Here is a 26,767-nt window from a genome sequence, read left to right on the forward strand (position 1 = left end):
CAGGCCCCGTGCCTGGCTAGTTACCGACCTGGCCAACATCTTGTTCTTGCCATGGACGCCTCTCAATACAGGGTCGGTGCAGTCCTTATGCACCGTTTTTCTGATGGTTCAGAACAACCCATTGTTTATGCTTCCAAAATGCTCACGGATGCCAAACAAAAGTATTCTCAAATTGAAAAATAAGCTTTGGCCATTATTTATGCTCTTCATAAGTTTGGTGTTTTTCTCTATGGATCCAAATTTCATCTTGTTACGGATCACAAACCACTTGTTTCCGTGTTCCATCTATCAACGTCACTTCCCGACAAGGCTGTACACCGCCTCCAGCATTGGGCTCTTTACTTGTCTCGTTTCAATTATGAGATTCATTTCCGGCTGACGGCTCAACATGCAAATGCTGATGCACTGTCTCGCCTTCCCATGGGTCCTGATCTGGCTTTTGATAGGGACGAACTTTTGTGTTTCCACCTGGATGTTGCCGAGCAGCGGGTTGTGGACGGGTTCCCCATCACCGAGGACCGGTTGTCGGCTGCTACGGATTCTGACCCTTCCCTCTCCCAGGTTTTACGCTGTATTCAGAAGGGTTGGCCAGATCATCCGTCTGCTAAGACTTCTGATCCGTTGCAGAACTACTACGCTCTGCGTTACCGCCTCACGGCTAGGGATGGTGTTATCCTCCTTTCCACCGAAAATGCTTCGCCGCGTGTTGTGGTACCTGCGTCTTTGCGTGCTTCGATCTTGCACCTCCTACACCAAGGGCTTTCGCCTGAGAAGCCCTGGGAACATATTCATGCTGACTTTGCGGGACCTTTTTTAGGTACTTATTGGCTTCTCGTTATTGACACCTACTCTAACTTTCCTTTCATTGTCCGTTGCACATCGCCTACCACCATGGCAACCACTAATGCTCTAGCTCGCATTTTCTCTTTGGAAGGCCTGCCCTCTACTCTTGTTACTGATAATGGTCCACAATTTGCCTCTTCCGATTTTGTGGATTTTTGTGCCAGTCACGGCGTCATGCATGTCACGGCCCCTCCGTTCCATCCACAGTCAAACGGTGAGGCTGAACGACAGGTACGCACATTTAAGGCTCAGATGAGGAAACTCCTGACTTCTTCTGCTGCTGATGATGGATGATGCACTTCTCCAATTTCTGGCTTCTTACCGTTTCACCACCATGGGTGACCACAGCCCAGCTGAGCTCTTACATGGCCGACAGCCCCTCTCGCTACTTCATCTTCTGCGGCCTTCCACCTCATGGCCACGGGTGCCTTCGCTTGGCTGGTTCACCGCCGACGACCTTGTATGGGTAAGGGGATATGGCAGGCAGCCAAAATGGAGTCCTGGCCGCATCTTACAACACCGTGGCCAACGCCTGTATGAAATCCAGACGGGCACGGGTGTTGCAGTGCGTCATTCGGACCAGCTTCAGCCTTGTGTGCCGGCAACGCCTGTTCCGGATGCCGCTACACTACCTTTGGCTCTACCTGATGCTCGGGATACTGGAATCTCTCATTACTCACAACGCAGTCCTCTCACCATCATATCAGTGCCAGCACAAGAACTGACGCCACCAGGAGATGTGCCCATGCAGGAACCAGATGACCATCATCTGTCGGAGCAACTCTACTCGCCTCCTTCTCCTACAGACGCGGACACATCGCCCATGTCTCCTGTTATAACAACCGGACTTGCCACTACGGGCTGATAGGTGCACGGGGACCCAGCAGATTTGACCCCCACGTCTCCTGTCATCTCAACCCATTATCATCGGGGACACTTCCGTCCGTATGGGAAGCCTCCTTCTCGAGACTTTACGGCCAGTCAAACAACACCTATGGACGTTAGCAATCTACAGGCCACCTCCATCAGGACCTGTGCAAACACTTCAAAGGGGGGAAAAGTGTTGTGACTCGCCGATCTTTCAAAGTGCCACCGCGCAGTTACGCGCGTCCTCTACATGCGGCGCTGTCTGCCAGCCATGCAGCAGCAGCGCCACCTAAGCGGTCAGCCAGCCAGCGGCCGCTAGCCTTGGACTCACAGTTATGATTCGACTGTTAAAGTGTACACACGTCTTACTCTGTTTACTTGATCTCTGACTTTCATGTGTTGCGTCTTCCTTGAAATATATTTGTCAATTTGAAGTTATAACACTTGGGAGAACCAGCCCCGAGAAAGCTCTACCATCTGGTGACCAAGATGTATGAGACAGTGAAATACCCTCAGACTTCAAGAAGGATATAATAGTTCCAAACCCAAAGAAAGCACGTGTTGACAGATGTGAAAATTACCGAACTATCAGTTTAATAACTCACAGCTGCAAAATACTAACGCGAATTCTTTACAGACAAATGAAAAAACTGGTAGAAGCCGACCTCAGGAAAGATCAATTTGGATTCTGTAGAAATGTTGGAACATGTGAGACAATACTGACCCTATGACTTATCTTAGAAGATAGATTAAGGAAAGGCAAACCTACATTTCTAGCATTTGTAGACTTAGAGAAAGCTTTTGACATTGTTGACTGGAATACTCTCAAATTCTGAAGGTGGCAGGGGTAAAATACAGGGAGCGAAAGGCTGTTTACAGTTTGTACGGAAACATGATGACAGTTATAAGAGTCGAAGGGCATGAAAGGGAAGCAGTGGTTGGGAAGGGAGTGAGACAGGTTTGTAGCCTACCCCCGATGTTATTCAATCTGTATATTTTGCAAGCAGTAAAGGAAACAAAAGAAAAATTTGGAGTAGGAATTAAAATCCATGGAGAAGAAATAAAAACTTTGAGGTTCGCCGATGACATTGTAATTCTGTCAGAGACAGCAAAGGATCTGGAAGAGCAGTTGAACGGAATGGACAGTGTCTTGATAGGAGGATATAAGATGAACATCAACAAAAGCAAAACAAGGATAATGGAATGTAGTCGAATTAGGTCAGGTGATGCTGAGGGAATTAGATTAGGAAAGGGGATGCTTAAAGTAGTAGATGAGTTTTGCTATTTGGGGAGCAAAGTAACTCACGATGGTCGAAGTAGAGAGCATATAAAATGTAGACTGGCTATAGCAATGAAAGTGTTTCTGAAGAAGAGAAATTTGTTAACATCGAGTATAGATTTAAGTGTCAGGAAGTATTTTCTAGAATATAAGCTTTTGAAATGTGGTGCTACAGAAGAATGCTGAAGATTAGATTGATAGATCACATAACTAATGAGGAGGTATTAAATAGAATTGGGGAGAAGAGAAGTTTGTGGCACAACTTGACTAGAAAAAGTAATTGGTTGGTAGGACATGTTCTGAGGCATCAAGGGATCACCAATTTAGTATTGGAGGGCAGCGTGGAGGGTAAAAATTGTAGAGGGAGACCAAGAGATGAATACACTATGCAGATTCAGAAGGATGCAGGTTGCAGTAGGTACCAGGAGATGAAGAAGCTTACACAGGATAGAGTAGCATGGAGAGCTCACAACAACAACCTTCTTCCCTCCCATCTTTCCTCCCTCTCTGTGTGACAGACAGGGAGGGTGGGGGGGGGGGGGGGGGGGGGGGGGAAGAGAAGAGGAGCTGAGAGAGCAAAAGACTGGTGGGTGGATTGGCAGAGAGCAGCACACAATGAGGGTGAAAGAACATGATTGTGAGGTGGTGATAGGTAAGAATGGGCCAGAAACCACCTTCTCTCCCAGTCCATCTTCTCCTCCCTCTCCTTGCCTCCTCCTAACATCATCACCATATTCATCTCCTCCTGCCCACCTCTCCCTATCCATCTCCTTGTCCCCTTCTTTCTCTAATCATATCCTCCTCGCACTCTCCCCATTCATCTCACCCTGCCCCTTCCTCTTTCCTCCTCTCCCTCTCTATTAGTCTCCTGCTGTCCCCTCTCCCTATCCATTTCCTCTTCCTCCTCTGACTACCATCCTGCTTCCTCCCTCTGTCTACTTCCTCCTGCTCCCCTCTCTCTCTGCCGCTCCCCTATCTCAAACTTCCCCAGCTGTGCCCGTCCACATGTGTATGCTGCCCTGCAAAACAGGTTGATGAAGTAGGCTGACACTATTCTAACACAGCACATCCATCATGGTAGACAGCCCACACATCAGGACCTGGAAACCGGTTTGTGACTCCAACATATAGGCTGGCCTGCAAAGCAGATTGACTAGGCAGCCCAATACTACTCTACACTTCTCACCTGTTATACAGGGCAGCCTATGGCAGGGGTTAAAAAAATGCGTTTCCCCATATCTCCACTCCTATTGTAGCTGGGATGTTATAAGCCCCACAGTGTTGATACTTGTGTATGCTGCTGTTTCTGTGCCAAATTTAGCTGAAGTCAATCCCAAGGTTTGGAAGGATATTACAGACATACACACATACACTCTGCTTTATACACTGCTGGAAAAAAATTAGTACATCTGGAAAAAATGGCTCTGAGCACTATGGGACACAACTTCTAAGGTCATCAGTCCCCTAGAACTCAGAACTACTTAAACTTAACTAACCTAAGGACAGCACACACATCCATGCCCGAGGCAGGATTCGAACCTGCGACCGTAGCGGTCGCGCGGTTCCAGAGTGTAGCGCCTAGAACCGCTCGGCCACCCCGGCCGGCGTACATCTGGAAACATGACATCAGTTTGAGCCATTGATGTCATACACTACATGGGAGATACTAGATGTACTGATAAGGGTTTCAGCATTGTCTACCAACAGATAGCATATTGGCATAACTACCAGAGCTCCATCTTTATCTACCCTTGAATAGGGAATGCTCACAGCCAGAAGGTTCAGAGTAGTGCAAACATGTGAAGCATGGAGGCAACCACGCCACTTAGATCCAATCGTGGTTCCTACAGCCAACAGAGCTAGGTTGAAAGGGGTCAGATTGTAGCCTTCCAAGTGGCAGGAGGTCCTTTCAAAGAATTGCCGCACAAGTGGCGTAACATGTACAACAATTCTGGTATCAGTGGTCATGTGAACATTCTCACATCCATGGAAGAGTTTCTAGACATTCACACAGCACAGATGCCTGACAGGACTGTTGTATTTAAGGGCAGCAGTGGCAGATCGTACAGCTGCCACAGCACAGATAAGACGGCTTGTGAGCCCTGCTGTATCAACATGAACTGTTGCAAATTGGTTAATAGCAGTGGCACTGTGCGCACCCACAACTCTAATCCATCTTCCACTCACACCACAGTATTAATATGCACAACTGGACTGATGCTGCCAGAGGATCACATGAAAGATGGAATGTCATCTGTGGTCTTCAGTGATAAAAGCAGATTCTGCTTGCATGCAGGTGATGGTTGTTTGTGCATACAATGTAGACCTGGTGAGAGCTGTCTAATAGAGTGCATTTGTCCAAGAGGCCCACCCCAAGCCTTATGGTCTGGGTTGCTATAAGCTACAACTCTTGTTCACCTTTGATGTTTCTGGAGGGGATGCTAAAACTGAGCTTGGTATGTGCTGTTCTTGGAACAGGAAGGTGGTGTTGTTTCAACAGGATAATGCTCATCCCCACACTGCCCTTAAAGCTGAATGTGCTCCGCAAGATGGGTGGCAACTTCCCATGCCATCACAATCTCCAGGCTTGTCTTCAATGGAGCACATGTGGGATATAATGAGAAGCGACCCATATGACTTTTTAGCCAACAACTCTTACAGAACTACATGAACAGGTTGAGCTGGCGTGGAATAACATATCCCAGGACAGTATTCACCATCTGTGTGATTGACTGGATGCCAGAGTCAGTGCCTGGAGGCTACATCATGTATTAATACAATAACTGGTATCTCAGAATCGATTGTTCTATTGATCTGTAAATGTAATCATTTCATGTACACCATATGCACTGTTGCAACAATAAATCTTGAGTGAACTGGAAACCTGTGAAAGGATGTACTAGTTTCCTTCCAGCAGTGTTTATAGAGAGATTAATTACTCATTGACATTTATATAATATAAGAGTGCAATTGATTTAAATTACCAAATGGTAAATAAATAAAACATCTAGATTATTTCCTAATAAGTTAGAAACTAACACCTCAATTAAGAAATTTGCTTAAGTTCACAAGCTCTGCTACTGGCTCAGACCACTGTATACTAGTTGCAGAGTGTAAACTGTATAAAACATAGAAGCTCCAAAAACATTAATAACACCGTCTACATATTGTAAGAAGAAAACATATGAAAGAAAGTCTGAAAGAGTAACTATTGCTAGAACTTAATGAAAAGAACAAGTACCAGAATGTTCACTGTTATGCATCGCTCACCCACAACATCTGCAACAGACTTCAAAAGAGTATAAAAGAAAAAATAACCTATGCTAAGAAAATAATTAGAGAAGCACAACAAGTATCTGGACATGAATGTGTTAGTGTAATGGATATTAATATATATGGCAGCTAGAATTTCACCTATAAAATTATGAACTGCAGTAAGAAAGATACTGTAAGAATAGATGTGGTCCAAAAGGATCAATGTGTGAAGTCCTATGAAGAGATATGGTGCAAAGAAGAGGAAGACCTAACAAAAGAAGACAAGTTGAACCAATTACCAGAGAAAAGCTTTAGAAATTAAAGAAATGAAAACCAGAGTAACTATTGGAGCAGATAAAATAAATGCAAAGTTATTAAAATATGGAATCATGATATTAATCTATGCTGTCCAACAAGTAGATTACCTGAAACATAAAAGACACTAGCAGTAATATATCTGTTTAAGAAAGATAACCATGAAGTGTGTAAAAAATATGGAGTCTCATTTTAACTCATTATGTAAGCTGTTGTTGCGGTCTTCAGTCAGAAGACTGATTTGGTGCAGCTGCCCATGCTAAATTGTCTTGTGCAAGCCTATTTGTCTCTGCATAATTACCACAGACTCCATCCATGTGAACCTACTTACTGTATTCAAGTCATGATCTTCATCTACAGTTCTTATTATGTAAGATATATGTAAAAATAATAAGAAATAGACTAAAATATAATTTCAGCAATTCTCACTGATGAGAAAAAAGAGTGGATTTAAGAAAGAAATTTCAGCTACCAGTTACTTATTTATACTGCAGTAAGAGAGAGAAGATGAGAATTCGAAATATGTTTCTGTAAACAGTACTGCACAGCTTCAGTGAATTAAAAGAATAGCATCACGAGACCACCAGAAGCTGTTGTAATGTGTACTCATTCATGAAGAACTAGTTTCAGTCAAGTGACCTGTTTCGGCCAAGTGACTATCTTCAAGTCATATAGATACCATTACATTAGGTTAAAGGAAGGTTGGTTGCTGTTGAGTACATAACTACAACTGATATATATTTATGTACTTTTCACCGAAGAACCTTCCTGTGACCTCATGTAAAGCTATTCTTGACTTGGAGGTGGTTGCTTGACTAAAACTGATTGTCCACAAAGAAATACACATTACAGCAGCTTCTGGTGGTTTCATGATGCCATTCTTTAGATGGGAATTCAACTTACAAACAAAAGTAGCTTTCACAGGCTGGCTTTGTGTTTAAAGCCGTTGACACTGTAAAGAGCAATAATGGATATCACAGCAAGTTAATAAAAGCCATAAAAGTCTATGTAATGATATATAAGGAATCATTTAATTCAATACTGATGAAATTTTTAAGAAATGAAAGAGTGTGATGGGGTCTCCAATAACACACACACCACCATCATTATCGTTGTCACCACTGTCAGCCATTTGGCATTGGTTTGGCATTGATTCCTAAGGCCACCTTGAAACTTCTCTCTGCATTATTGTCTTTAGCTTCCATGTTGCCCCTGCATATTTTCTGGTTTCGCTAAATTCATAACAATTTTGAAACTGGAAGCAGATGGTTACTTACCGTATGTAATTTGTCATTTGAACTATCTATGTAAACAATGATATATTAAGATCTCTAAAATTGAAACTTAAGGCTTTCTTAAGTAAAGATTTGGTATGAAGCAAATGTCACATTGAAGATAATTTGGCTGTCAAGCAGGCCTACACAATGATAAAGATCTGAATGTAAAGCTAGCCAGATTTGCTTTTTTCCAGCAAAAAAGTTCCTTCATCCATCTACCATTGACTTGCTTGGCTACATGGGTCACTGATCCCCATTTAAATTTAGCTGCGGTCTTAACAGATACCTACATTCAGGACAATGTTGACATTGGAATTTCTGATAACAAGTGGATACTCAAGTGAAGGTCACAGAACAAAGTACATAATGTGACAGGAGCCATAAGAATCACCTCTTGAATGTAAACTAAGTAAATGCCACAACACCTGGTATTAATACATGAAGAGCTGGTAAGAAAATTATCATTCTTATTATTTTATATCAGTTGTTAGATAGGACCTAATTTTCTGGGGTGCTGAGAAGGCATCTCTCCTCAGATAGTCTGACCTACAGAAAAAATCGTCAGAGCTGTGATGAAAACAAATGACAGGCAGTCATGCAAACCATCAAAGGCTTCATCTTAATGCCAATTCCTTTTCCGTTTATATATGAAATACTTCTCTTTGAGTTAAAATCCACACAACTTTTCAATTGAAATTCTTTTATACATGTTTATGAAAGAAAGCATATACTTTTCTAATATTGTCCATTTTAAAGACCAGAAGTAGCAGTTGTCAAAATAATTAATGTCATCATCATCTTCATATTTTTTAAATTTTTTTTTTTATTTTTTTATTTTTTTTTTTTTTTTTTTTTTTTTGTGTACCTTGTAAGTGCATATTTATATAGGATTAATACAGACAGCCAGATAATAGGAGCTTGACACCCAAAATATGTTGCTGAGGATTATGTTTATTACATTAGTGGCTCTGACAAAGTAATGAAGTAAATTATAACAGTAATGGGTACAGAGCAGTACCTCACACAGAGCATTTGCAAATGTTTGCTGCCTTCTCTTATCATTTGTGTATTTTAATGGCTCTTAAAATAACTGTAGCTTTTTGACATTAAATTGTCCAAATAATGCAGTACTTGATGGTGGTTCTTAAGTATGTTATCCAAGAACTATGCAGCCTTGTCAGCATGTACATAGAAGAGAGTAGCCTATCTTAACATCACCGAAGAACAGGGTGTCCTTAATTAAAGTTCCAGTTTCAAAATGCTGTAGAAAAACAACCAATGCTCAGAATGACATCAAATTTGTACTGCATGTTATTGACACATGGGTAAATGTCATGGCACAAAAAAAGTTGGCAAAAACTTGATCAATAGATGGTGCTGCAACTGTCACAATATGTACACAGACAGTTGTGGCACAAGCCTGTTCCTTGGTTTGCGTTTGAGATGCCAATGAAGGATCACGCACTGCTGGTAAAGTTCTTTTACAAGAACAATGCTGTATGCCAGTAGCCCTGCAGGAGTTCCGGGCACTCAAGAGTAAAAGAAAAGAGTCCAATGTCTGTTAAGGGTCTGGATAAAATGATTATAAAATTCGAAAAGATAGTTTATCTTGAAGTGTAATGTGCCACAGTGAGGAAAGCATTTGATCTAATGTCTGTCGGAGGTATGCCCACAACATTGCAGAAGGGTGCACGGGGAATTCCCCAAACATTGGACATGCCAGTGAGCACAGTGCATGAAATTCTATAAAACATCCTGTAAGGCTATCCACAAAAGTCCACCTGTGCTCAGGAGTTGCTTCCTGCTGAATTTCAAACAATACAAACATTCACTCTGGAATTTCTTACTCTTATGGAAGTGGGCGATGGATGGCCATGGAACAGACAAAGCGCATTTCCATCTCAAAGGTCATGTCAAAATGTAGAATTGCAGAATATGGACAATGGAAAATCTACACACACATCATCCAGTACCACTTCATTCTGCAAAGGTGACTGGGAGGTGCAAGTTGGCAAGTTGACGGCATTGTTTATCATAGGACAGTATTTTTTGGAGGAGATGAGTCCTACAGATCCTGTCATTTGTACCGTCACTGGTAAATACTAGGAGAGTCTTTTACACACCAATGTCATTCCAACCCTTCAGTGGTATAGATGTGTGGGTAGTATCGTTTTTATACTAGGTGGCACTACACCACACACTGCACAGTCAGTGAAGCTGCTGCTGCAGAGGCATTTCAGAAATGCTAAGATCATCATCATCTGCTATTTCCCTACAGCCTGGCCATCCAGATCACCTGATCTTAATCTGTGTGACTTCTGGTTATGAAATTATCTGAAAGAAGTTGTGTTCATTGCTCCAATTATGATTGTAACTGGACTGAAGGTATGCGTTGTGCAACACATTTGAACGTGACACCTGACTCTCTCTGATCTGTTGTGGAACATGCTATTTCTCGATTTCAAATTGTGACAGAAAATGGTGGACAGCATATTGAACATGTCTTGCACCAATCTCATGACAATTAGAAACAGATGACATTTTGCTTTTCATGTGGTTTTTGGCCTCAGGACAATTGAAAAGCAAATTTTCCCATCTGATGCATTGAATTGCTTACCCAACTTATAGTGCCAAAACTGTTGACTGCCAAACTTGTGCAGTCGTGTACCATGTACAGAGAAAAGTATGGATGGTGTAATGCGCAAGAGAGATTGACCGGGGGAGGAGGGAGGGGGGGGGGGGGGAGGCAGAGAGAGAGAAGAGAAAAGAACATGTAGTGAGGTCTTGACATTCAGTAGAAATATCTGAAGGTTTGTCTTAAAAGTACTGTAAATTTACAAGGCACTCTCTAATTCCACTTATTCCATAGGTTAAAGAACTCCAAACAAAGATTGATGAGCAGGAAGATGAGAAAAAGACCGCAGAACCAAAAAAGAAAACTGTTAGTCCAGAAGTTTCAAAACTCAGGAAAGAGGTGAAGGCAAAGACTGAAGAACTGGAGAAGTTAAAGACTAATTTTACAAAGGTATGTAAAATTTTGCTGCATTTCCATTAATAATTACAAAATTACTCAATTTGCCAGTTGTTCATCTGATTGTAGACTGCATTTAATCCTGGTATCTTTGCTGTTAATACCAACAGTGCAAGTTTATCATTTGATTTTTATACTTCTTATTTAAACTGAAGCAAAATATCAAAATATTTGGACCTCCCAGTGGTCACATTACTATCTGGATCATGATACCATGTGATGGAGAGTATCTCACAATGAACATCATTTCCCATAGTGATAGTAAGGATTTGACTACTAAACTTCACTGATTCACAAAATCAGTTGAGGGAATGGCTGATAAATGGCTTTTAATTTAGTTTCTCATTTTTAGAGATACACTGTTTTGTTGCTTATACCTATGAACAATTCCGTAAAAAAAAAATGTTGTATCAGAATTAAGTATTCTACTTCGTACTGCTAAATTGACTTCATGAAAGAATATGTAAAAGATCAGATGGAAAAGAGAAGGCATCCATTTGTTGAGAAAAGAGGATGTTAATGATGATAAAGGGGTTTTTGTATTTTTTATTTTGATATCTTGAACCATTTGTGAAATACAATGATCGTTTTGACAACATGATTCTCAATGCACAGAGACAGAAATGGGCATGTCATGTGTGACCATTCGACGGATATAAAAATCAATAACTGGAAAGTGAAATGATATACCATTCTGCTCTCAATTTTAAATAAAGTTTTGATAGTTTATCTACATTTCATACACAGAAATGTATGGGCTAATATCAACCATACACAAACTTTACATAATGCATTTTTACCTCTGCAAACTCAAAAACTTCATACTATGCTTTACTTAATTTGATGTAACACAGTAACTATGATCAATAATGAAAAGAAACTCAGTCCTTTATCGAGTGAAGATATCAAACTGTAAGATGTACAAAAATCAATTTTTTTCACGTAATAATTTTCTTAAAATCAGATGATAAGTATTTCATAGTTGTCAGAATGCTGTCTCTTAGTACATTGAGAGGAATAATATGAAATAAAAATAAAAATATGAATTTAAAAAAAAAAAATAAAAAACGATGTATGTTGGTAGCAGTGGGATTTGAGTCCGAGTTGACAAATTGCCAGTCTGTTCACTAAATCACTCATCCATGTTGTCGTTATGATAAGGGCTGCTCTAAAATCCCTCATATTCTACATGTGCACAATGCTTTACAGGCAGTGTTCAAAGAAAAGTACTGACCTAGTGCTGTGAGCAACATAGCATCCTCAGTGCTGGCAAGGATGAAGTCACATCAGAGCATGCATGCAGCCCTTCTCTGCATTGATTGTGGAGTGGCTGATTGCAATTTCAGCACTTGACACCGGTTTCTGGTTATCACACTGAGAGCACTTTAAAAAAAAAAATAAATAAATAAAGAGGCGTAATTTTAGTGCAAGTTCCCGCCTGCTTCAGAAGAGAAATGGTATAATTTTAGTGTGATATTTACAGTGTGCTGTAGCACATTAGCATATGATCACCAGCTGTCAGTGCTGAAACGCCTAAACATCTTGCTGAGAATCAGTGAGCATACTTCTTTGATTATTTGCTGATTTTGAGTCTTGGTCATTTTGTGACAATTTACTGTAAGATAGAGACACCTCTGATCATTCCTGTTGTACTTTGTTTATATTTGATGTGCCTGGCCACAAACATCCTTTATGGTAGTCCAGCAGTATACTGTTATTGGTGACTGAAGTATGAGTGACACAGGGTAAATGCTAGATTCCAATAAAATGTTTTGGAGCATAAGAATTCCTTCTAAATTAGGTGATTATGAAATATTACTCAGGTTTTGTGTGAAAACCTTTGCAGTGTGGATGCCATCTCATGGTGTCATTTCATAAAGCATCTTCTTATTTTGACAACTGATTGTATATATTTTTTGGGTGAAATTAGAAATATAGTCCAGGGAATTTTGTGTGATGTCAAAATTTATAGATATTTTTTTATGTAACTGGCGTAAATAAGAAGTAGCATCAAAGAAAACTGTGTTAGATTAATTATTTCCCTCACGAAAAATTTTTACGAGAATCATTCAGTGAAGTGTTCCAATGTTTGACACTCTGTGTTAAGATGACAGACTCACAGAGCCGTAATTCATTCAGCATTTTAATAGTATGTGTTTTCCCCTAGGCAGATAAATTACCACAAAGATACATTTCTCTTTCTTCATTTGCTTCTTCTTGTGGAAATGTTTCACTTAGGACCACACGAAATCAACACTTGATGTGTCTACAGAAACTTTCCTGGCATAGTAACTGATAATGATGTATGATGCAAAAGATAGTTCAACTGCCTCTCACTATTGGAACTGTGTCTTATAGGAATCGATTGAAATTAGACTGGCAAATAAGATTATAAATAGAGACAAGAGCTATCCTTTAAGTAAAACATGGAGTCTTGTGTTACCTGATATTAAAAAGCAATGATCTATAACTCGGCCTGAAAAAGTATGTTCTGTACAGTGATTATTGATTGTTTTTGCCAGGTTTCACCTTTGGGATACTGTAACTTTACTTTGCATTCTGGGACACCAGAAACAAATTTTTGTGCAGACACTGTTGCTTCTCAGTGGCATATAAAAGAGCTGCTGAAACTTCCTGGCAGATTAAAACTGTGTGCCAGACGAAGACTCGAACTCAGGACCTTTGCCTTTTGCGGGCAAGCTACCCAAGCTGAGCTACCCAAGCACGACTCACGACCCATCCTCACAGCTTTAATTCCAGCAGTACCTCATCTCCTACTTTCCAAACTTCACACAAGCTCTTCTTCAAACCTTGCAGAACTAGCACTCCTGGAAGAAATTGCAGAAACATGGCTTAGCCACAGCCTGGGGGATGTTTCCAGAATGAAACTTTCACTCTGCAGCAGAGTGTGCGCTGATATGAAACTTCCTGGCAGATTAAAACTGTGTGCCGGGCTGAGACTCAAACTCAGGACCTTTGCCTTTTGCAGGCATGTGCTCCACCATCTGAGCTACCCAAGCACGACGTGAGACCTGTTCCCACAACTGTAATTTAATTCCGCCAGTATCTTGTCTCCAGCTTCCAGACTACGTGGAAACTCTTCTGTGAACCTTGCAGAGCTGGCACTCCAGAAAGAAAGGATATTGCAGAGGCATGGCTTAGCCATAGTCTTGGGGATGTTTCCAGAATGAAACTTTCACTTTGCAGTGGAGTGTGCACTGATATGAAACTTGCCCATGAAAGGCAAAGGTCCAAAGTTCGAGTCTTGGTGTGGCACACAGTTTTAATCTGCCAGGAAGCTTCATATCAGCGCACACTTCACTGCTGACCGAAAGTTTCATTCTGAAAAGAGCTGCTGTTCTCTGTATGTATCAGCTTCTGCAAGATTTAACAAACAGCATCCTGCCCCGAAGTTGGTGGCTAGATGGATCCCTGAAATTTTGTGTCAAGATGATAGTACAATCTAGCAACGGAGCCAACAAGAATATTATAATAAAATTAACAGTTATTGGCCTTCTGTTTAGCACTAATTTTTTTCAGGTACAGTCAGTGAGCATGTTTTGTTTCCTCTGACCATGTCTAGCTTAGTCCGCTGTGATAGCTGAGTGGTCAGTGTGACGGATTGCCATCCTACAGACCTGCGTTCGTTCCTGGCTGGGTCAGAGATTTTCTCCACTCAAAGACTGGGTGTTGTGTTGTCTTCATAATCATTTCATCCCCATCCGGCTTGCATGTCGCCCAATATGGCGTCACAAGTAATAAGACCCGCACCAAGACGGCCAGAGCTGCTCCGCAAGGGGCATCCCAGCCCATGATGCGAAATGCTCATTTCCATGTCTAGCTTTGGTCCCTTTCTTTTATTCCTCAAAACCCCATATCTGCATGATTTTTATGGTTGACTCCCTGTATTGTAAATTTGGTGACCCAGTGAATTAATGGAGAGAAGTGTGTGTGTGTGGTGAGCAGCTTCAGATGTATGGAGGTTCCAGTAGTTATACAGAAATGAAGAAGCTTGCACAGGATACACTAGTGCTGAGAGCTGCATCAGACCTGTAGGTGTATTGAAGTCAACAACAACAATCCTTTAAGGTTTTTTTCCAGTTGTCCTTACAAATTGGGCCTAGTAATTTGACATTTCAAGGATGTGTGAATCTGATGCGTTGGGCTGTTTGAGTCCATTCACTTAATACGTCCCCTGAGCTGAATTCTTCATATATGCACTCTAACCATGATTTTTATGGACAGGTGTCTGGTCGAGAGCAATGTCTTCTATTAGTAATCAAAATGTCCTGAATCTCATGTTCAAACTCCACCACTTTTTACATTTTGAATAGAAATCATCAGCAATGGCAGCCGAAGACTTGCCAAGGAGAACGGAGGAGTGGACAAAGGTACAGGGCACTCTGTGCCCTTGGGGTTGGAAACTGCTCCCTAAATGTGGAAGTACCAACAACGATAAGCAGCATGAGGATGCAGAAGGCAAGGGAAACCACTGCATTAAGGATGCATAATAATGTGTATCCACAGGACATTTTGCCTGTAATTGAAAAAAGTGTGATGATGATCTCTCCATTGGCAAAAGATTCCGGAATAGTCCCCCATTTCAATCTCTGGAACAGGACTGTGAAAGGGAGGGGGGGGGGAGTGACCATGAGATGAAGATTAAATAACCAATAACATTCTGTGAGTCGTAACATAGAATGCTAGGAGTTTGAAAGTGGTAGGGAAGTTAGAAACCATGAAAAGGGAAATGCTAAGGCTCAATGTAGATATAGTGGGGGTCTGTGAAGTGAAATGGTAAGCAGACAATGATTTCTGGTCAGATGAGCACAGGCGCCAACTCCATGGGGCCTGAGAGGGCCCAAGCCACCCCCCCTTCCCCGTCCCCCCAATAAATTTGAGAAAATTATTTGTTATATTTTGCTTTGTAAAATCACGAAATTATGTTGGAAGTTTTTATTTTCCTTGTTTGACGATAGTTACCTTTTAAAATACTTTCAGTAATGGGTTAAAACAAATAATTATTATGGTAGTAAGCAGGTTAACTGAAAATGAGTGGTGTGAATCATATTAGTGTTACAATGCTGCGGGCACACTTAGAATTGTTCCTGGTGCACGAGCCTTCGGGTAAAGTCTGGTGCCAGCAGGTCAACACTGAGGGTGCAGCAACGTCAAAAGGAATGGAGCAGAAGCACCTGGAACCCGAAACCCTCCGCCTCATGTTGTCTTGACGCTTCGAAACTTGGTTATATAAAGCCCACCCTGCTGTTGCAGTCATTCAGTGCAGATAGTTTCATTCAGTGCATGCTGCAGATGTGTTTAGTGTTCCAACTTTAGTGTCTAGTGGACTATTTTATATGACTATATTTTATTCATTTGCTTTAGTCGCTTAGTGTAGTGTGAATTAAGTTTGCAATGGATAGATCTGTTACCAAAAAGGCACGCTTGGAAGTTGATGATACTGCAAGTCAACCTCCAACAATTATTGTGTCATCAATTGCCTTGTCATCTTTGGGCGAGAGTCATACACAGCCAAAACCAGGACAATCCGGTAAGGGAAGATCATTTCAGAAGTCTTGGTTGCTCAAATATACATGGCTAGAGTATGAAGCATCTACCGAAGAAGTTTTTTGCAAAACCTGCAAAGAGGCAAATGCAAAATATCTATTACAGTTTTCTTCAAAAAAAATAAATGCATTTACTTCTGTAGGGTTTTCTAACTGGAAAAAGGCTTGAGAAAAATTCCATCTTCATGAAAATACGTTTACGCATAAAGAAGGTGTTCTGAAACTAAATTCTGTCACTAACCAAAGTGTGGCCTCACAATTGAATGAACAGTTAGGTAGTGATATGAAGAAAGGCCGTTTAGGTCTTGAGACAATTTTTACTTTGGTTGGTTTGGGGGATCAAAGGGACCAGACTGCTACGGTCATCGGTCCAGTTTTTACTACTTTGCAATTTCTATGCCGACAAGAACTAGCAATTAGAGGGCATGAAGATGTAAACTCAAATTTTTTTTCAATTGTTGGAGCTCCGAATGATGTACCGTAGTTTAAAGATTGGTTAGGGCATTCAGGGTATAAGTGGACATCCCACGATATTCAAAACGAGATCATTGATCTATTAGGAAATTCTTTGTTGAGAAAGGTATTGGCTTCAATCAAGAAGACTGAACATTTTTCCATTATGGCTGATGAAACAAGTGATTCTTTGATTCACGAACAAGTGTCACTTTGTATTCGAACTGTCGATGATTCCTTAATGATCAACAAAGACTTTATTGGCTTATATGAGACCCCGCAACACTGAATCACAAACTCTTGTTTGTTTGATTTGTCAGTGGATAACTTAAGAGGACAGTACTATGATGTTGCCTCAAATATGAGAGGTAAGTTAAAAGGACTAAAAAAGTTAGTTTTGGATATACAACCAAAAGCACATTATGTGCACTGCACTGCTCACAGTTTAGACTTGGCATTTGTAGACAGTCTCCGCCATCTTACGTATATGAGGGATATTATAGATTTAGCCAAGGACTTAATAAACACCGTGAGGGAATCCAACAAAAGCACAGGACTTTTCAGAAGCATATGCTATGATAGCGCCAACAACCAAGCTGGTCTACAGCCCCTTTGCCCAACTCTATCGACTATGTGAGCTTCTAGTATCTTGAGAATATTGAAGAACTTGAGTTTTTTGAAACATTTTCTGCAGAGGACAAAACAGAGGCAGGTTACAAGTGTGCTGGCTACCTTTAGTCAATGTTACAATTCAGGATTTATTTCTTTTTATGTCCTTATTGCCATGCAATGAACCCAGTAGAGGGTGTCAATGAAAAAATTCAATGCTCTCATCGAAGTGTTGCTGATCTGGAACAAATATATGAGGGCTTGATTTGTATATTGAATGGAAGGCCTGATAGTTTTGAACACTTTTGGGAATTGTATTTAAAATAAAAACTTTCACAAGTTCATGATTCTTTCTCTTCCTCGGAATTGAAGTATACCAAAGAAGTATGGAAACAATGAAGCCAGCTCACTGCACACTTTCAAAACCCCAAAGGAATACTACAAAGCTATTTACATTGAAGTTTGTGGAATGGTGCAATCTTGCATTACTGAGCGTTTTCCTTCAACTGGACTCACATAGGTCATTGCAGTTGAACGAGAGTGCTTGCTTTTAGTACACAGAGGTGAAACAAATTTGGAAAAATCAACTGAGTTTTTCAAAAATGACTTAGACATTGAGAGACTGCGCTTACACTTGAATATGTTAGCCAATATTGCTAATAAAATACAACTGGTCTTAAAAAAACATGCACAAGAGCCTGCAATTGGAGAAAAGTTACGTGAAGTAGTGAAGTGCATTAAGCTTCTCCAAGTAGTTCCACTCACGACAGCAACAGCAGAATGGTCATCTAGCGCCGTTACATGTCTGAAGTCATATCTCCGATCAACAATGGGACAGAAGCGATTGAACAACTTGACTGTTCTTCATGACCACCAAGATGTTTTGGATGAATTGGATATCTGACCAGTCATTGACAACTTCATATTCAGTAATCCAGTCAGATGGTCAAAATTTGCACCTTTCTAAAGACACTCTAGCCCTAATAATGGCATTTAGAGCAATATTAAAAATCTTTATCAAATAGTGAATTAAATACATACAGAATGTTAAATTTTCAGTTTCGAAATATTAATACTAGTTTAGTACTGTATTACTACATTACTATATTACTGTATTAGTTATTTTCAAATACTTAAATATTTTTAGGGTGTAAGGCCCAATTAAAACTCACTATTTACATACTTTTTGACTGAAAGTATTTGGCATACTGTATTGTGGTGTGCATACTGTAAGACCTTCGGTACACACACCATCAGATTATTTGACTTGTCGCTCTAACGAAGTAGGCGACTGTCATCAATATGTCTCGTGGTCTTATCGTGGTGTGTTTATCTTCTGCTGTTAGGTCAGATGATAGAAATGCCACTTGCACGCTTAGAGTAGCAGATTGACGGTGACCAACTTTAAACAGTACTTGATTAATTTTCACACACATTTATTAAAATAATAAAAATCATAGACATTACGTAACTTGATTCTGGATGCTGTTTACAATTGACAATCTGAAGTTCCTTTGGTCTTGGTACATTAATCTTATTCTCACATATCTCTGATACTTGACAAAGTGTCTATACATTTCTCTTCATGGCTATGTACAGGAATATGGTTATCTTATTAGGCGCAGACTGAAACTTGACTACAGACTAATGCAGACTGACTAATCGGAGGTCTGTACACTTGTTATAATGCCTCGAGCGTTCAGGTATCACTGCGCGAGTGTGATCCGCGAGGAGAAAAGGTTCTACGTTAGCAGCAATCTCATTGGCTGCGTTACATATTAATACGCGGATCGGCAGAGGCAGAATTTGGTCTGTCTCTAAGACAGCGCCATCTCGTAGTGCAGAGATGGACGAGCGCTGTGCCTGCGCTGTTGTGCTTAGCAGGGCGTGCTCTATTGGGAAAGTTGTGTATGCGCTGACTACGTGGAACTATGTACACAACATGTATTAACTTTATTAAATGTATTAAAGCATTAACTTTGTGATATTGTTTTTATTTAATTAACCCTGAGCCTTATTCAGAGTAAACTTAACTTAGCTATTTCACTTATTAATCAAAGTGCTATTACTGTGCGACAGCAATATTTTATGTTTTAATCTTTTAGTGATAGTTTAGGATTTATTTAAATATAAGTTCAGTTGTTTCAGAGCTATATATTCACTGCTCTGTAATAGTCTATAAGCATGATTATTACTGTAAATTAAATTAGATTTTTATGAAGACACCGAGTGTGTGTTTATGTTTTGTTTCTTTTTCCAAAGCCAAAAAATGTGTCAGGCTTGTCGAGTTTCCCGGAGTGTCGAGTTATCGAGAGTCCAGTGTTTGGGGTTCAAATGTTGACCGTATGACTCTAAAATGCTTAAAACAACTTTTAAACTCACTATTTTTCATCTAAAATTTAGAAAATTTCCCAGAGCAAGACCCCCAGTATGCCCCCCCCCCCCCCCAGATGAGTATATGGTAATATAAACAGCAGCAGAAAATGGTGTAATGGGAGAGAGATTTTTTATGAATAGGTACAAGGTAGACAATTGTGAAGAAACCATGGATAACAGAAGAAATACTTCAGTTGATCAATGCAAGAAGGAAGTGCAAAAATGTTCAGGAAATTCAGAAATACAGAAGTACAAGCTACTCGGAAATGAAATAAATCAGAAGTGCTGGGATGCTAAGGCAAAATGGCTGCATGAAAAATGTGAAGAAATCGTGAAAGAAATGATTGTCGTAAGTACTGACTCAGCAGATAAGAAAGTCAAAATAGCCTTCAGTGAAATTAAAAACAAGGATGGTAACATTAAGAGTGCAATGTTAAATGCAGAGGAGAGAGTAGATAGGTGAAAAGAATACATTGAAGGCCTCTATGAGGGGGAAGAATTGTCTGACGACATGATAGAAGAAGAAACAGCATTCAATATAGAAGAGATAAGGGATTCAGTATTGGAACTAGAAATTAAAAGGTCTTTGGAAGACTTAGGATCAAATAAGGCAGAAGACATAGATGACATTGCTTCAGAATTTCTGAAGCCATTGGGGGAATTGGCAACAAAACAACTGTTCAAGTAGGTATGTAGAATGTATGAGACTGCTGATATACAATCAGACTTCAGGAAAACATTGTCCACACAATTCCGAAGACTGCAAGTGCTGACAAGTGCAAGAAGTATTGCGCAGTCATCTTAACAGCTCATGCATCCAAGTTGTTGACCAGACTAATATACAGAAGAATGGAGAAGAAAGTTGAGGAGGTGTTAGATGGCGATCAGTTTGGCTGTAGGAAAGGTAAAGGCACCAGAGAGGTAGTTCTCATGTTGTGATTCATAATGGAAGCAAGACTAAAGAAAAATCATGACATGTTCATAGGACTTGTCAGTCTGGAAAAAGCATTCAACAACGTCAAATGGTGCAAGGTGTTTGAAATTCTGAGAAAAATAGGAATAAGTTATAGGGAGGGCTGGGTAATTTGTAGAAGAGCCGGACAGAATAGTATAAGACAAGGATGTAGTCTTTTGCCCCTACTGTTCAGTCTATGCACGGAAGAAGCAGTGACAAAATAAAAGAAAGTTTTGAGAGTGGAATTAAAATTCAAGATGAAAGGACATCAATGATAAGATCTGTTGATGATAAGATTCAATGATGTCATTGTTGTCCTGAGTGAAAGTGAAGAAGTCTTATGGGATCTGCTGAAAGGAATGAACAGTCTCATGAGTACGGAATATGGATTGAAAGTAAATCGAAGAAAGATGAAAGTAATAAGAAGTAGCAGGAATGAGAACAGCAAGAAACTCAACATTAGGATTGATGGTCATGAATTAGGCAAAGTTAAGGAATTCTGCCACCTAGGCAGCAAAATAACCAGTGATAGGTGGAGCAAGGAGGATATCAAAAGTAGACTTTTTTTTTTTTTTTTTTTTTTTTTTTTTTTTTTTTTTTTTTTTTTTTTTTTTTTTTGAGTCATCAGTTTTCTGACTGGTTTGATGCGGCCCGCCATGAATTCCTCTCCTATGCCGACCTCTTCATCTCAGAGTAGCACTTGCAACCTATTTCCTCAATTATTTGCTGGATGTATTCCAATCTCTGCCTTCCTCTACAATTTTTGCCCTCTATAAGTCCCTCTAGTACTGTGTAGTCATTCCCTTCTTTCTGTCTATTGTTTTCCACATATTCCTTTCCTCTATGATTCTGAATAGAACCTCTTCATACCTTATCTTACCAGACCACCCAATTTTCAGCATCCATCTGTAACACCACATCTCAAATGCTTTGGTTCTCTTCTGTTCTGGTTTTCCACAGTCCACAGTCCATGCTGTGCTCCAAACATACATTCTCAGAAATTCCTTCCTCAAATTAAGGTCTGTGTTAGATACTAGTGGACTTCTCTTTGCCAGGAATGCCCGTTTTGCCAATGATATTGTGCTTTTGATGTTCTCCTTGCTCTGTTCATCACTGGTTATTGTGCTGCTTAGGTAGTACTACTAAACTTCATCTACTTCGTGACCATAAACCCTAATTTTAAGTTTCTCATTGTTCTCATTTCTGTGACTTTTCAACACTTCCATCTTTCTTCAATTTACTCTCAATCCATGTTCTGTATTACAGACTCTTAATTCCATTCAGCAGATCATGTAATTCTTCTTCACTTCTACTCAGGATGGCAATGTTAACAGCGAATCATATCACTGATATCCTTTGAGCTTGAATTTTAATACCACTCCTGAACCTTTCTTTATTTTATTTCCACCATTGCTTCTTCAATATACAGGTTGAACAGTAGGAGTGAAAGACTGTATCTCTGTCTTACATCCTTTTTAGTCAGAGCACTTCGTTCTTGGTTGCCAACTCTCATTATTCTCTCTTGGCTCTTGTACATATTGTGAATTACCCATCTCACCCTATAGCTTATCCCTGTTTATCTCAGAATTACGAACGCCTTGCACCATTTTACATTTTCGAACACTTTTTTCAGATCTACAAATCCTATGAATGTTTCTTGATTTTTCTTTAGTTTTGCTTCCATTATCAACCGCAATGTCAGAATTGCCTTGCTGGTACTTTTACCTTTCCTGAAGTCAAAATGATTGTCATCTAATACATCCTCAGTTTTCTTTTCCATTCTTTTGTGTATTATTCTTGTCAGCAACTTGGATTAATGAGCTGTTAAGCTGACTGCGTGATAATTCTTGCACATGTCAGCTCTTTCAGTCTTCAGAATTGTGTGGATGATATTTTTGTGAAAAGTCACCAGACACTTACATTCTACATACCAATGTGAATGGTTGTTTTGCTGCCACTTCCCCCAATGGTGAAATTATGATGGGATGTTATCTATCTCTTGTGCCTTATTTGATCATACGTCCTCCAAAGCTTTCTTAAACTCTGATTCTAATACTGGATTCTCTATCTCTTCTAAATCAACTCCTGTTTCTTCTTCTATCACATCAGACAAATCTTCCCCCTCATAGGGTCCTTCAATGAACTCTTTATATCTATCTGCTCTTTCCTCTGCATTTAACAGTGGAATTCCCATTGCACTCTTAATGTTAGCATCCTTGCTTTTAATTTCACCGAAGGTTGTTTTACTTTCCTGTATGCTGAGTCAGTCCTTCCGACAATCTTTTTTTTTCCGATGTCTTCTTATTTTTCATGCGGCCATTTTGTCTTAGCTTCCCTGCATTGCCTGTTTACTTCATTCCTCGGAGACTTGTATTGCTGTATTCCTGAATTTCCATGAACTTTTTTGTATTTCCTTCTTGCATCAATCAGTTGAAGTATTTCTTCTGTTACCCATTGTTTTTTTGCCGTTACCTTCTTTGTGGCTACATTTTTTTCCAATTTCTGTAGTTGCCCTTTTTAGAGATGTCCATTCCTATTCAACTGTGCTGCCTACTGAGCTGTTCCTTGTTGCCGTATCTATAGCCTTAGAGAACAACTTCAAGTTTATCTTGTCATTATTTAGTACTTCTGTATCTCACTGCCAATGGCCTTGCCGCAGTGGTAACATCTGTTCCCGTCAGATCACCAAAGTTAAGTGCTGTCGGGCTGGGCTAGCATTTGGATGGGTGACCAACGGGTCTGCCAACCGCTGTTGGCAAGTGGGGTGCACTTAGTCCTTGTGAGACAAACTGAGGAGCTACTTGACTGAGAAGTAGCGGCTCCAATCTTGTAAACTGACATTCAGTTGTAAGTGTGGTGTGCTGCCAAGTGCCCCTCCATATCTGCATCCAGTGATGCCTGTAGCTGAGGATGACGTGGCGGCCAATTGGTACTGTTGGGCCTTCATGGCCTGTTCGGGCAGAGTTTAGATTTTAGTTTTAATATCTCACTTCTTTCCATATTCATTCTTTCTGACTAGTCTCTTAAACTTCAGCCTACTCTTCATCACTACTACATTTTGATCTGAGTCTATATCTTCTGTTGGGTACACCTTACAATTCGGTATATATCTTCTGTTGGGTACGCCTTAAAATTCAGTATCTTATTTTGGAATCTCTGCCTGACCATGATGTACTCTAACTGAAATCCTCCCCCTATCACCTGGCCTTTTCTGAGTATACCTCGTCCTCTTGTGGTTCTTGAACAGAGTGTTCACTATTACTAGCTGAAATTTATCACAAAACTCAGTTAGTCTTTCTCCTCTCTTATTCCTTGTCCCAAGCCCATATTCTTCTACTCCTTCCCTTACAACTGCATTACAGTCCCCCATGACTATATGATTTTCATCTCCTTTTATGTACTGTATTACCCTTTCAATACCATCATGTACTTTCTCTGTCTCAGACTAGCACTGGCACAAAGGGCATTCCTGTCCAAGAGAAGTGTTCTCGTGTCAAACATAGCACTTAAATGAGAAAGAAATTTCTGAGAATGTATGTTTGGAGCACAGCATTGTATGGTAGTGAAACATGGACTATGGGAAAACTGGAACAGTAGAGATTCGAGGAATTTGAGACATGGTACTACAGAAGAATGCTGAAAATTTGGTGGACTGACAAGGTAAGGAATGAAGAGGTCCTACACAGAATTGGTGAGGAAAGGTATACATGGAAAACACTGACAAGAAGAAGGGATAGAATCGTAGGACATCTGTTAGGACATCAGGGAATAACTTCCAATGTACTAGCGGTAGCATCAGACAAATAATTGAGGACGTAGATTGCAAGTGCTACTCAGAAATGAAGAGATAGGCACGGGAGAGTAGTTCATGGTGGGCTGCATTAAATCAGTCAGATGATTGGAAAAAAAGGTAGTAATGATGATGATAATAATAATAATAATAATAATAATAATAATAAGGACTTGTCTGAAATTTTCTTCATGGATTCTGGATGATGTACTTCATCTTTTAATCTTGCTCCTAAGATTTTTATCATAACTCTGTGTTCTTCAGTTTCTAATTAGTCTTTTAATGTGTTGTATCTCTGATGTAAGTAGTGTTCCTAGTTTTGGAACAGTAGTATAATGTCAGAGTGTAAGTTCCAGGAAAGGCATCTTTTAATATAATTTCAGGAGAGGAACCTATTATGATATTTTTTATGCTTTATTTATTTTTTATGGGAAAGCTATTTCTATTTTTAGAAGATTAGGTTCTGTGGCATTCTTTTTGTTTCCATTTTCACTGATCCATGCGTGTTTACATTCATTAACACAAAATTCTATATGTACCTACAATAAGATTTTCCATGTCTTTACTTCTAAAACTTCACAAGGCATTGATGACAAAAATGGCTTTTTTTTCTTTTTCTTCTTAATATAAAGAAAATTAAAGACCCACTTGAACAGATAGTTGTGTGCTTATGGATGTTTAATTATTTGCAGACTGAAAGTGAAAATGAAAAATTAAACCAGGAACTAAAACGGCTGAAAGATGAAGCTTTACAAGATGTGCTGAAGTACTACAAGCAACGTTCTCCAAAGAAACCCACTGATCTGACATCTAAATTACAGATGAAGAAAATGGTTGAGGATCTAGAGAATGAAATTGGTAACTCTTTTTTGTTATTAAATTGTTGTAGTGTGTAGTTCATATGTTCCAAAATGACTGTTATGAGTAAACTGTACTACTGTTGTGCAGGAGACATCTTGGTAATTTTGAACAAATCAGAAACAGAAAATCTGAGACTGAAAGGTGGGCTGAAGGCATCTGCTGGTGTTGAAGATGATAAACTGCTGAAAGAAGCTAAAGATAAACTGGAGAAAGATCTGGAAAAGGTGACTGGCAGAGTAGAGGAACTTGAGAGGGAACTTAGAGAAGAGAAAGATAAAGCTGAGAAAGACAGAAAGAAAGCAGTGAAGGACAAGAAAGTACTTGAGGAAGGTTTGTAATTAATCATATGTATGGATTTTACGTTGATGTATATATTCATTTACTGCTTATTATTTACTTAGTGGATGCCATTTAGTTTTCAGAAATTATAGAATTAAAAGTTATGTATAATTTGTGGAAGGGGTCTTTTGAAATGGATCGCTTATGTATACATTCTTCTTATTGGCGGGAAAACAACTGCAAACAATTCCATCAGTAGCTTTCTCTTACTTTCCAAGCTTCAGAGGCTATGGCCATTCCATTTCTTTGAAATACCCTTTCTGCCTGAAGTACTAGTCCAGTAAGCTATGCAGAAGAGCTTCTGGTGCATTTGGAAAGTAAGATAGAAGTACTGTCATAATGGAAGCTTTGAGGATATGTCATGAGTCCTGCCTGGATAGCCTGTTAAAAGCAAGGATCCAGGTTTGAGTCCCAGTCAGTTCTAATCTGTCATAAAAGATTCAAAATAGGCTGTTCAAAGACTGAAAAAGGCAAACACATCAACAAGCAGTACAAGGCTTTATCTGCAGCTTTAATCCAAGCTGAAGCTAAGATTTTGTTTGCAGATCCCACTAAAGCACAGAACATTCCTACATTTTTCTCAGCCAGTTCACATCTTATTGATCATTCTAAGCATGAGGTTGTCTTCATGACATGGAAGCAGTTGAGGCAGATGGACCCTGATCAAAAGAATTTGAAGTGAATTATTACAATCATTACACACCAAAACATATTTTAATTTGGAAAAAGAGGTCTTTTTTGGAAACAAATGCCTGGCTGTAACATTCATTTCTATTAATGAAGTAACTGCTCATAGTTTTAGGGCCACTAAGTTTTGATGCACACTTTTTCAGAAGAGGCACATAAAGTACTTGTAAATAAGAAGCTGTAATGATCTGTCATTCACAAAATCTACATCTACATACAAACTCTGAAAGCCACCATACAATGCATGATGGAGAGTACATTGT

The 26,767-nt window shown here is 39.7% G+C and overlaps 1 protein-coding gene across 1 annotated transcript in view; it reads left to right on the forward strand.

Annotated features, from left to right (window-relative positions):
* The window catches only part of LOC126237483 (uncharacterized), a 461,878-nt gene that overhangs the window by 319,978 nt on the left and 115,133 nt on the right, over nt 1-26,767 (forward strand). The window contains exons 18-20 of the mRNA XM_049947630.1: nt 10,706-10,861; nt 25,310-25,475; nt 25,566-25,808. Of these exons, the coding sequence (XP_049803587.1) occupies nt 10,706-10,861; nt 25,310-25,475; nt 25,566-25,808 (565 nt within the window). The remainder of the gene's footprint in view (nt 1-10,705; nt 10,862-25,309; nt 25,476-25,565; nt 25,809-26,767) is intronic.

Source organism: Schistocerca nitens, chromosome 2 (genome assembly GCF_023898315.1).
Source record: "Schistocerca nitens isolate TAMUIC-IGC-003100 chromosome 2, iqSchNite1.1, whole genome shotgun sequence".
NCBI lineage: Eukaryota > Metazoa > Arthropoda > Insecta > Orthoptera > Acrididae > Schistocerca > Schistocerca nitens.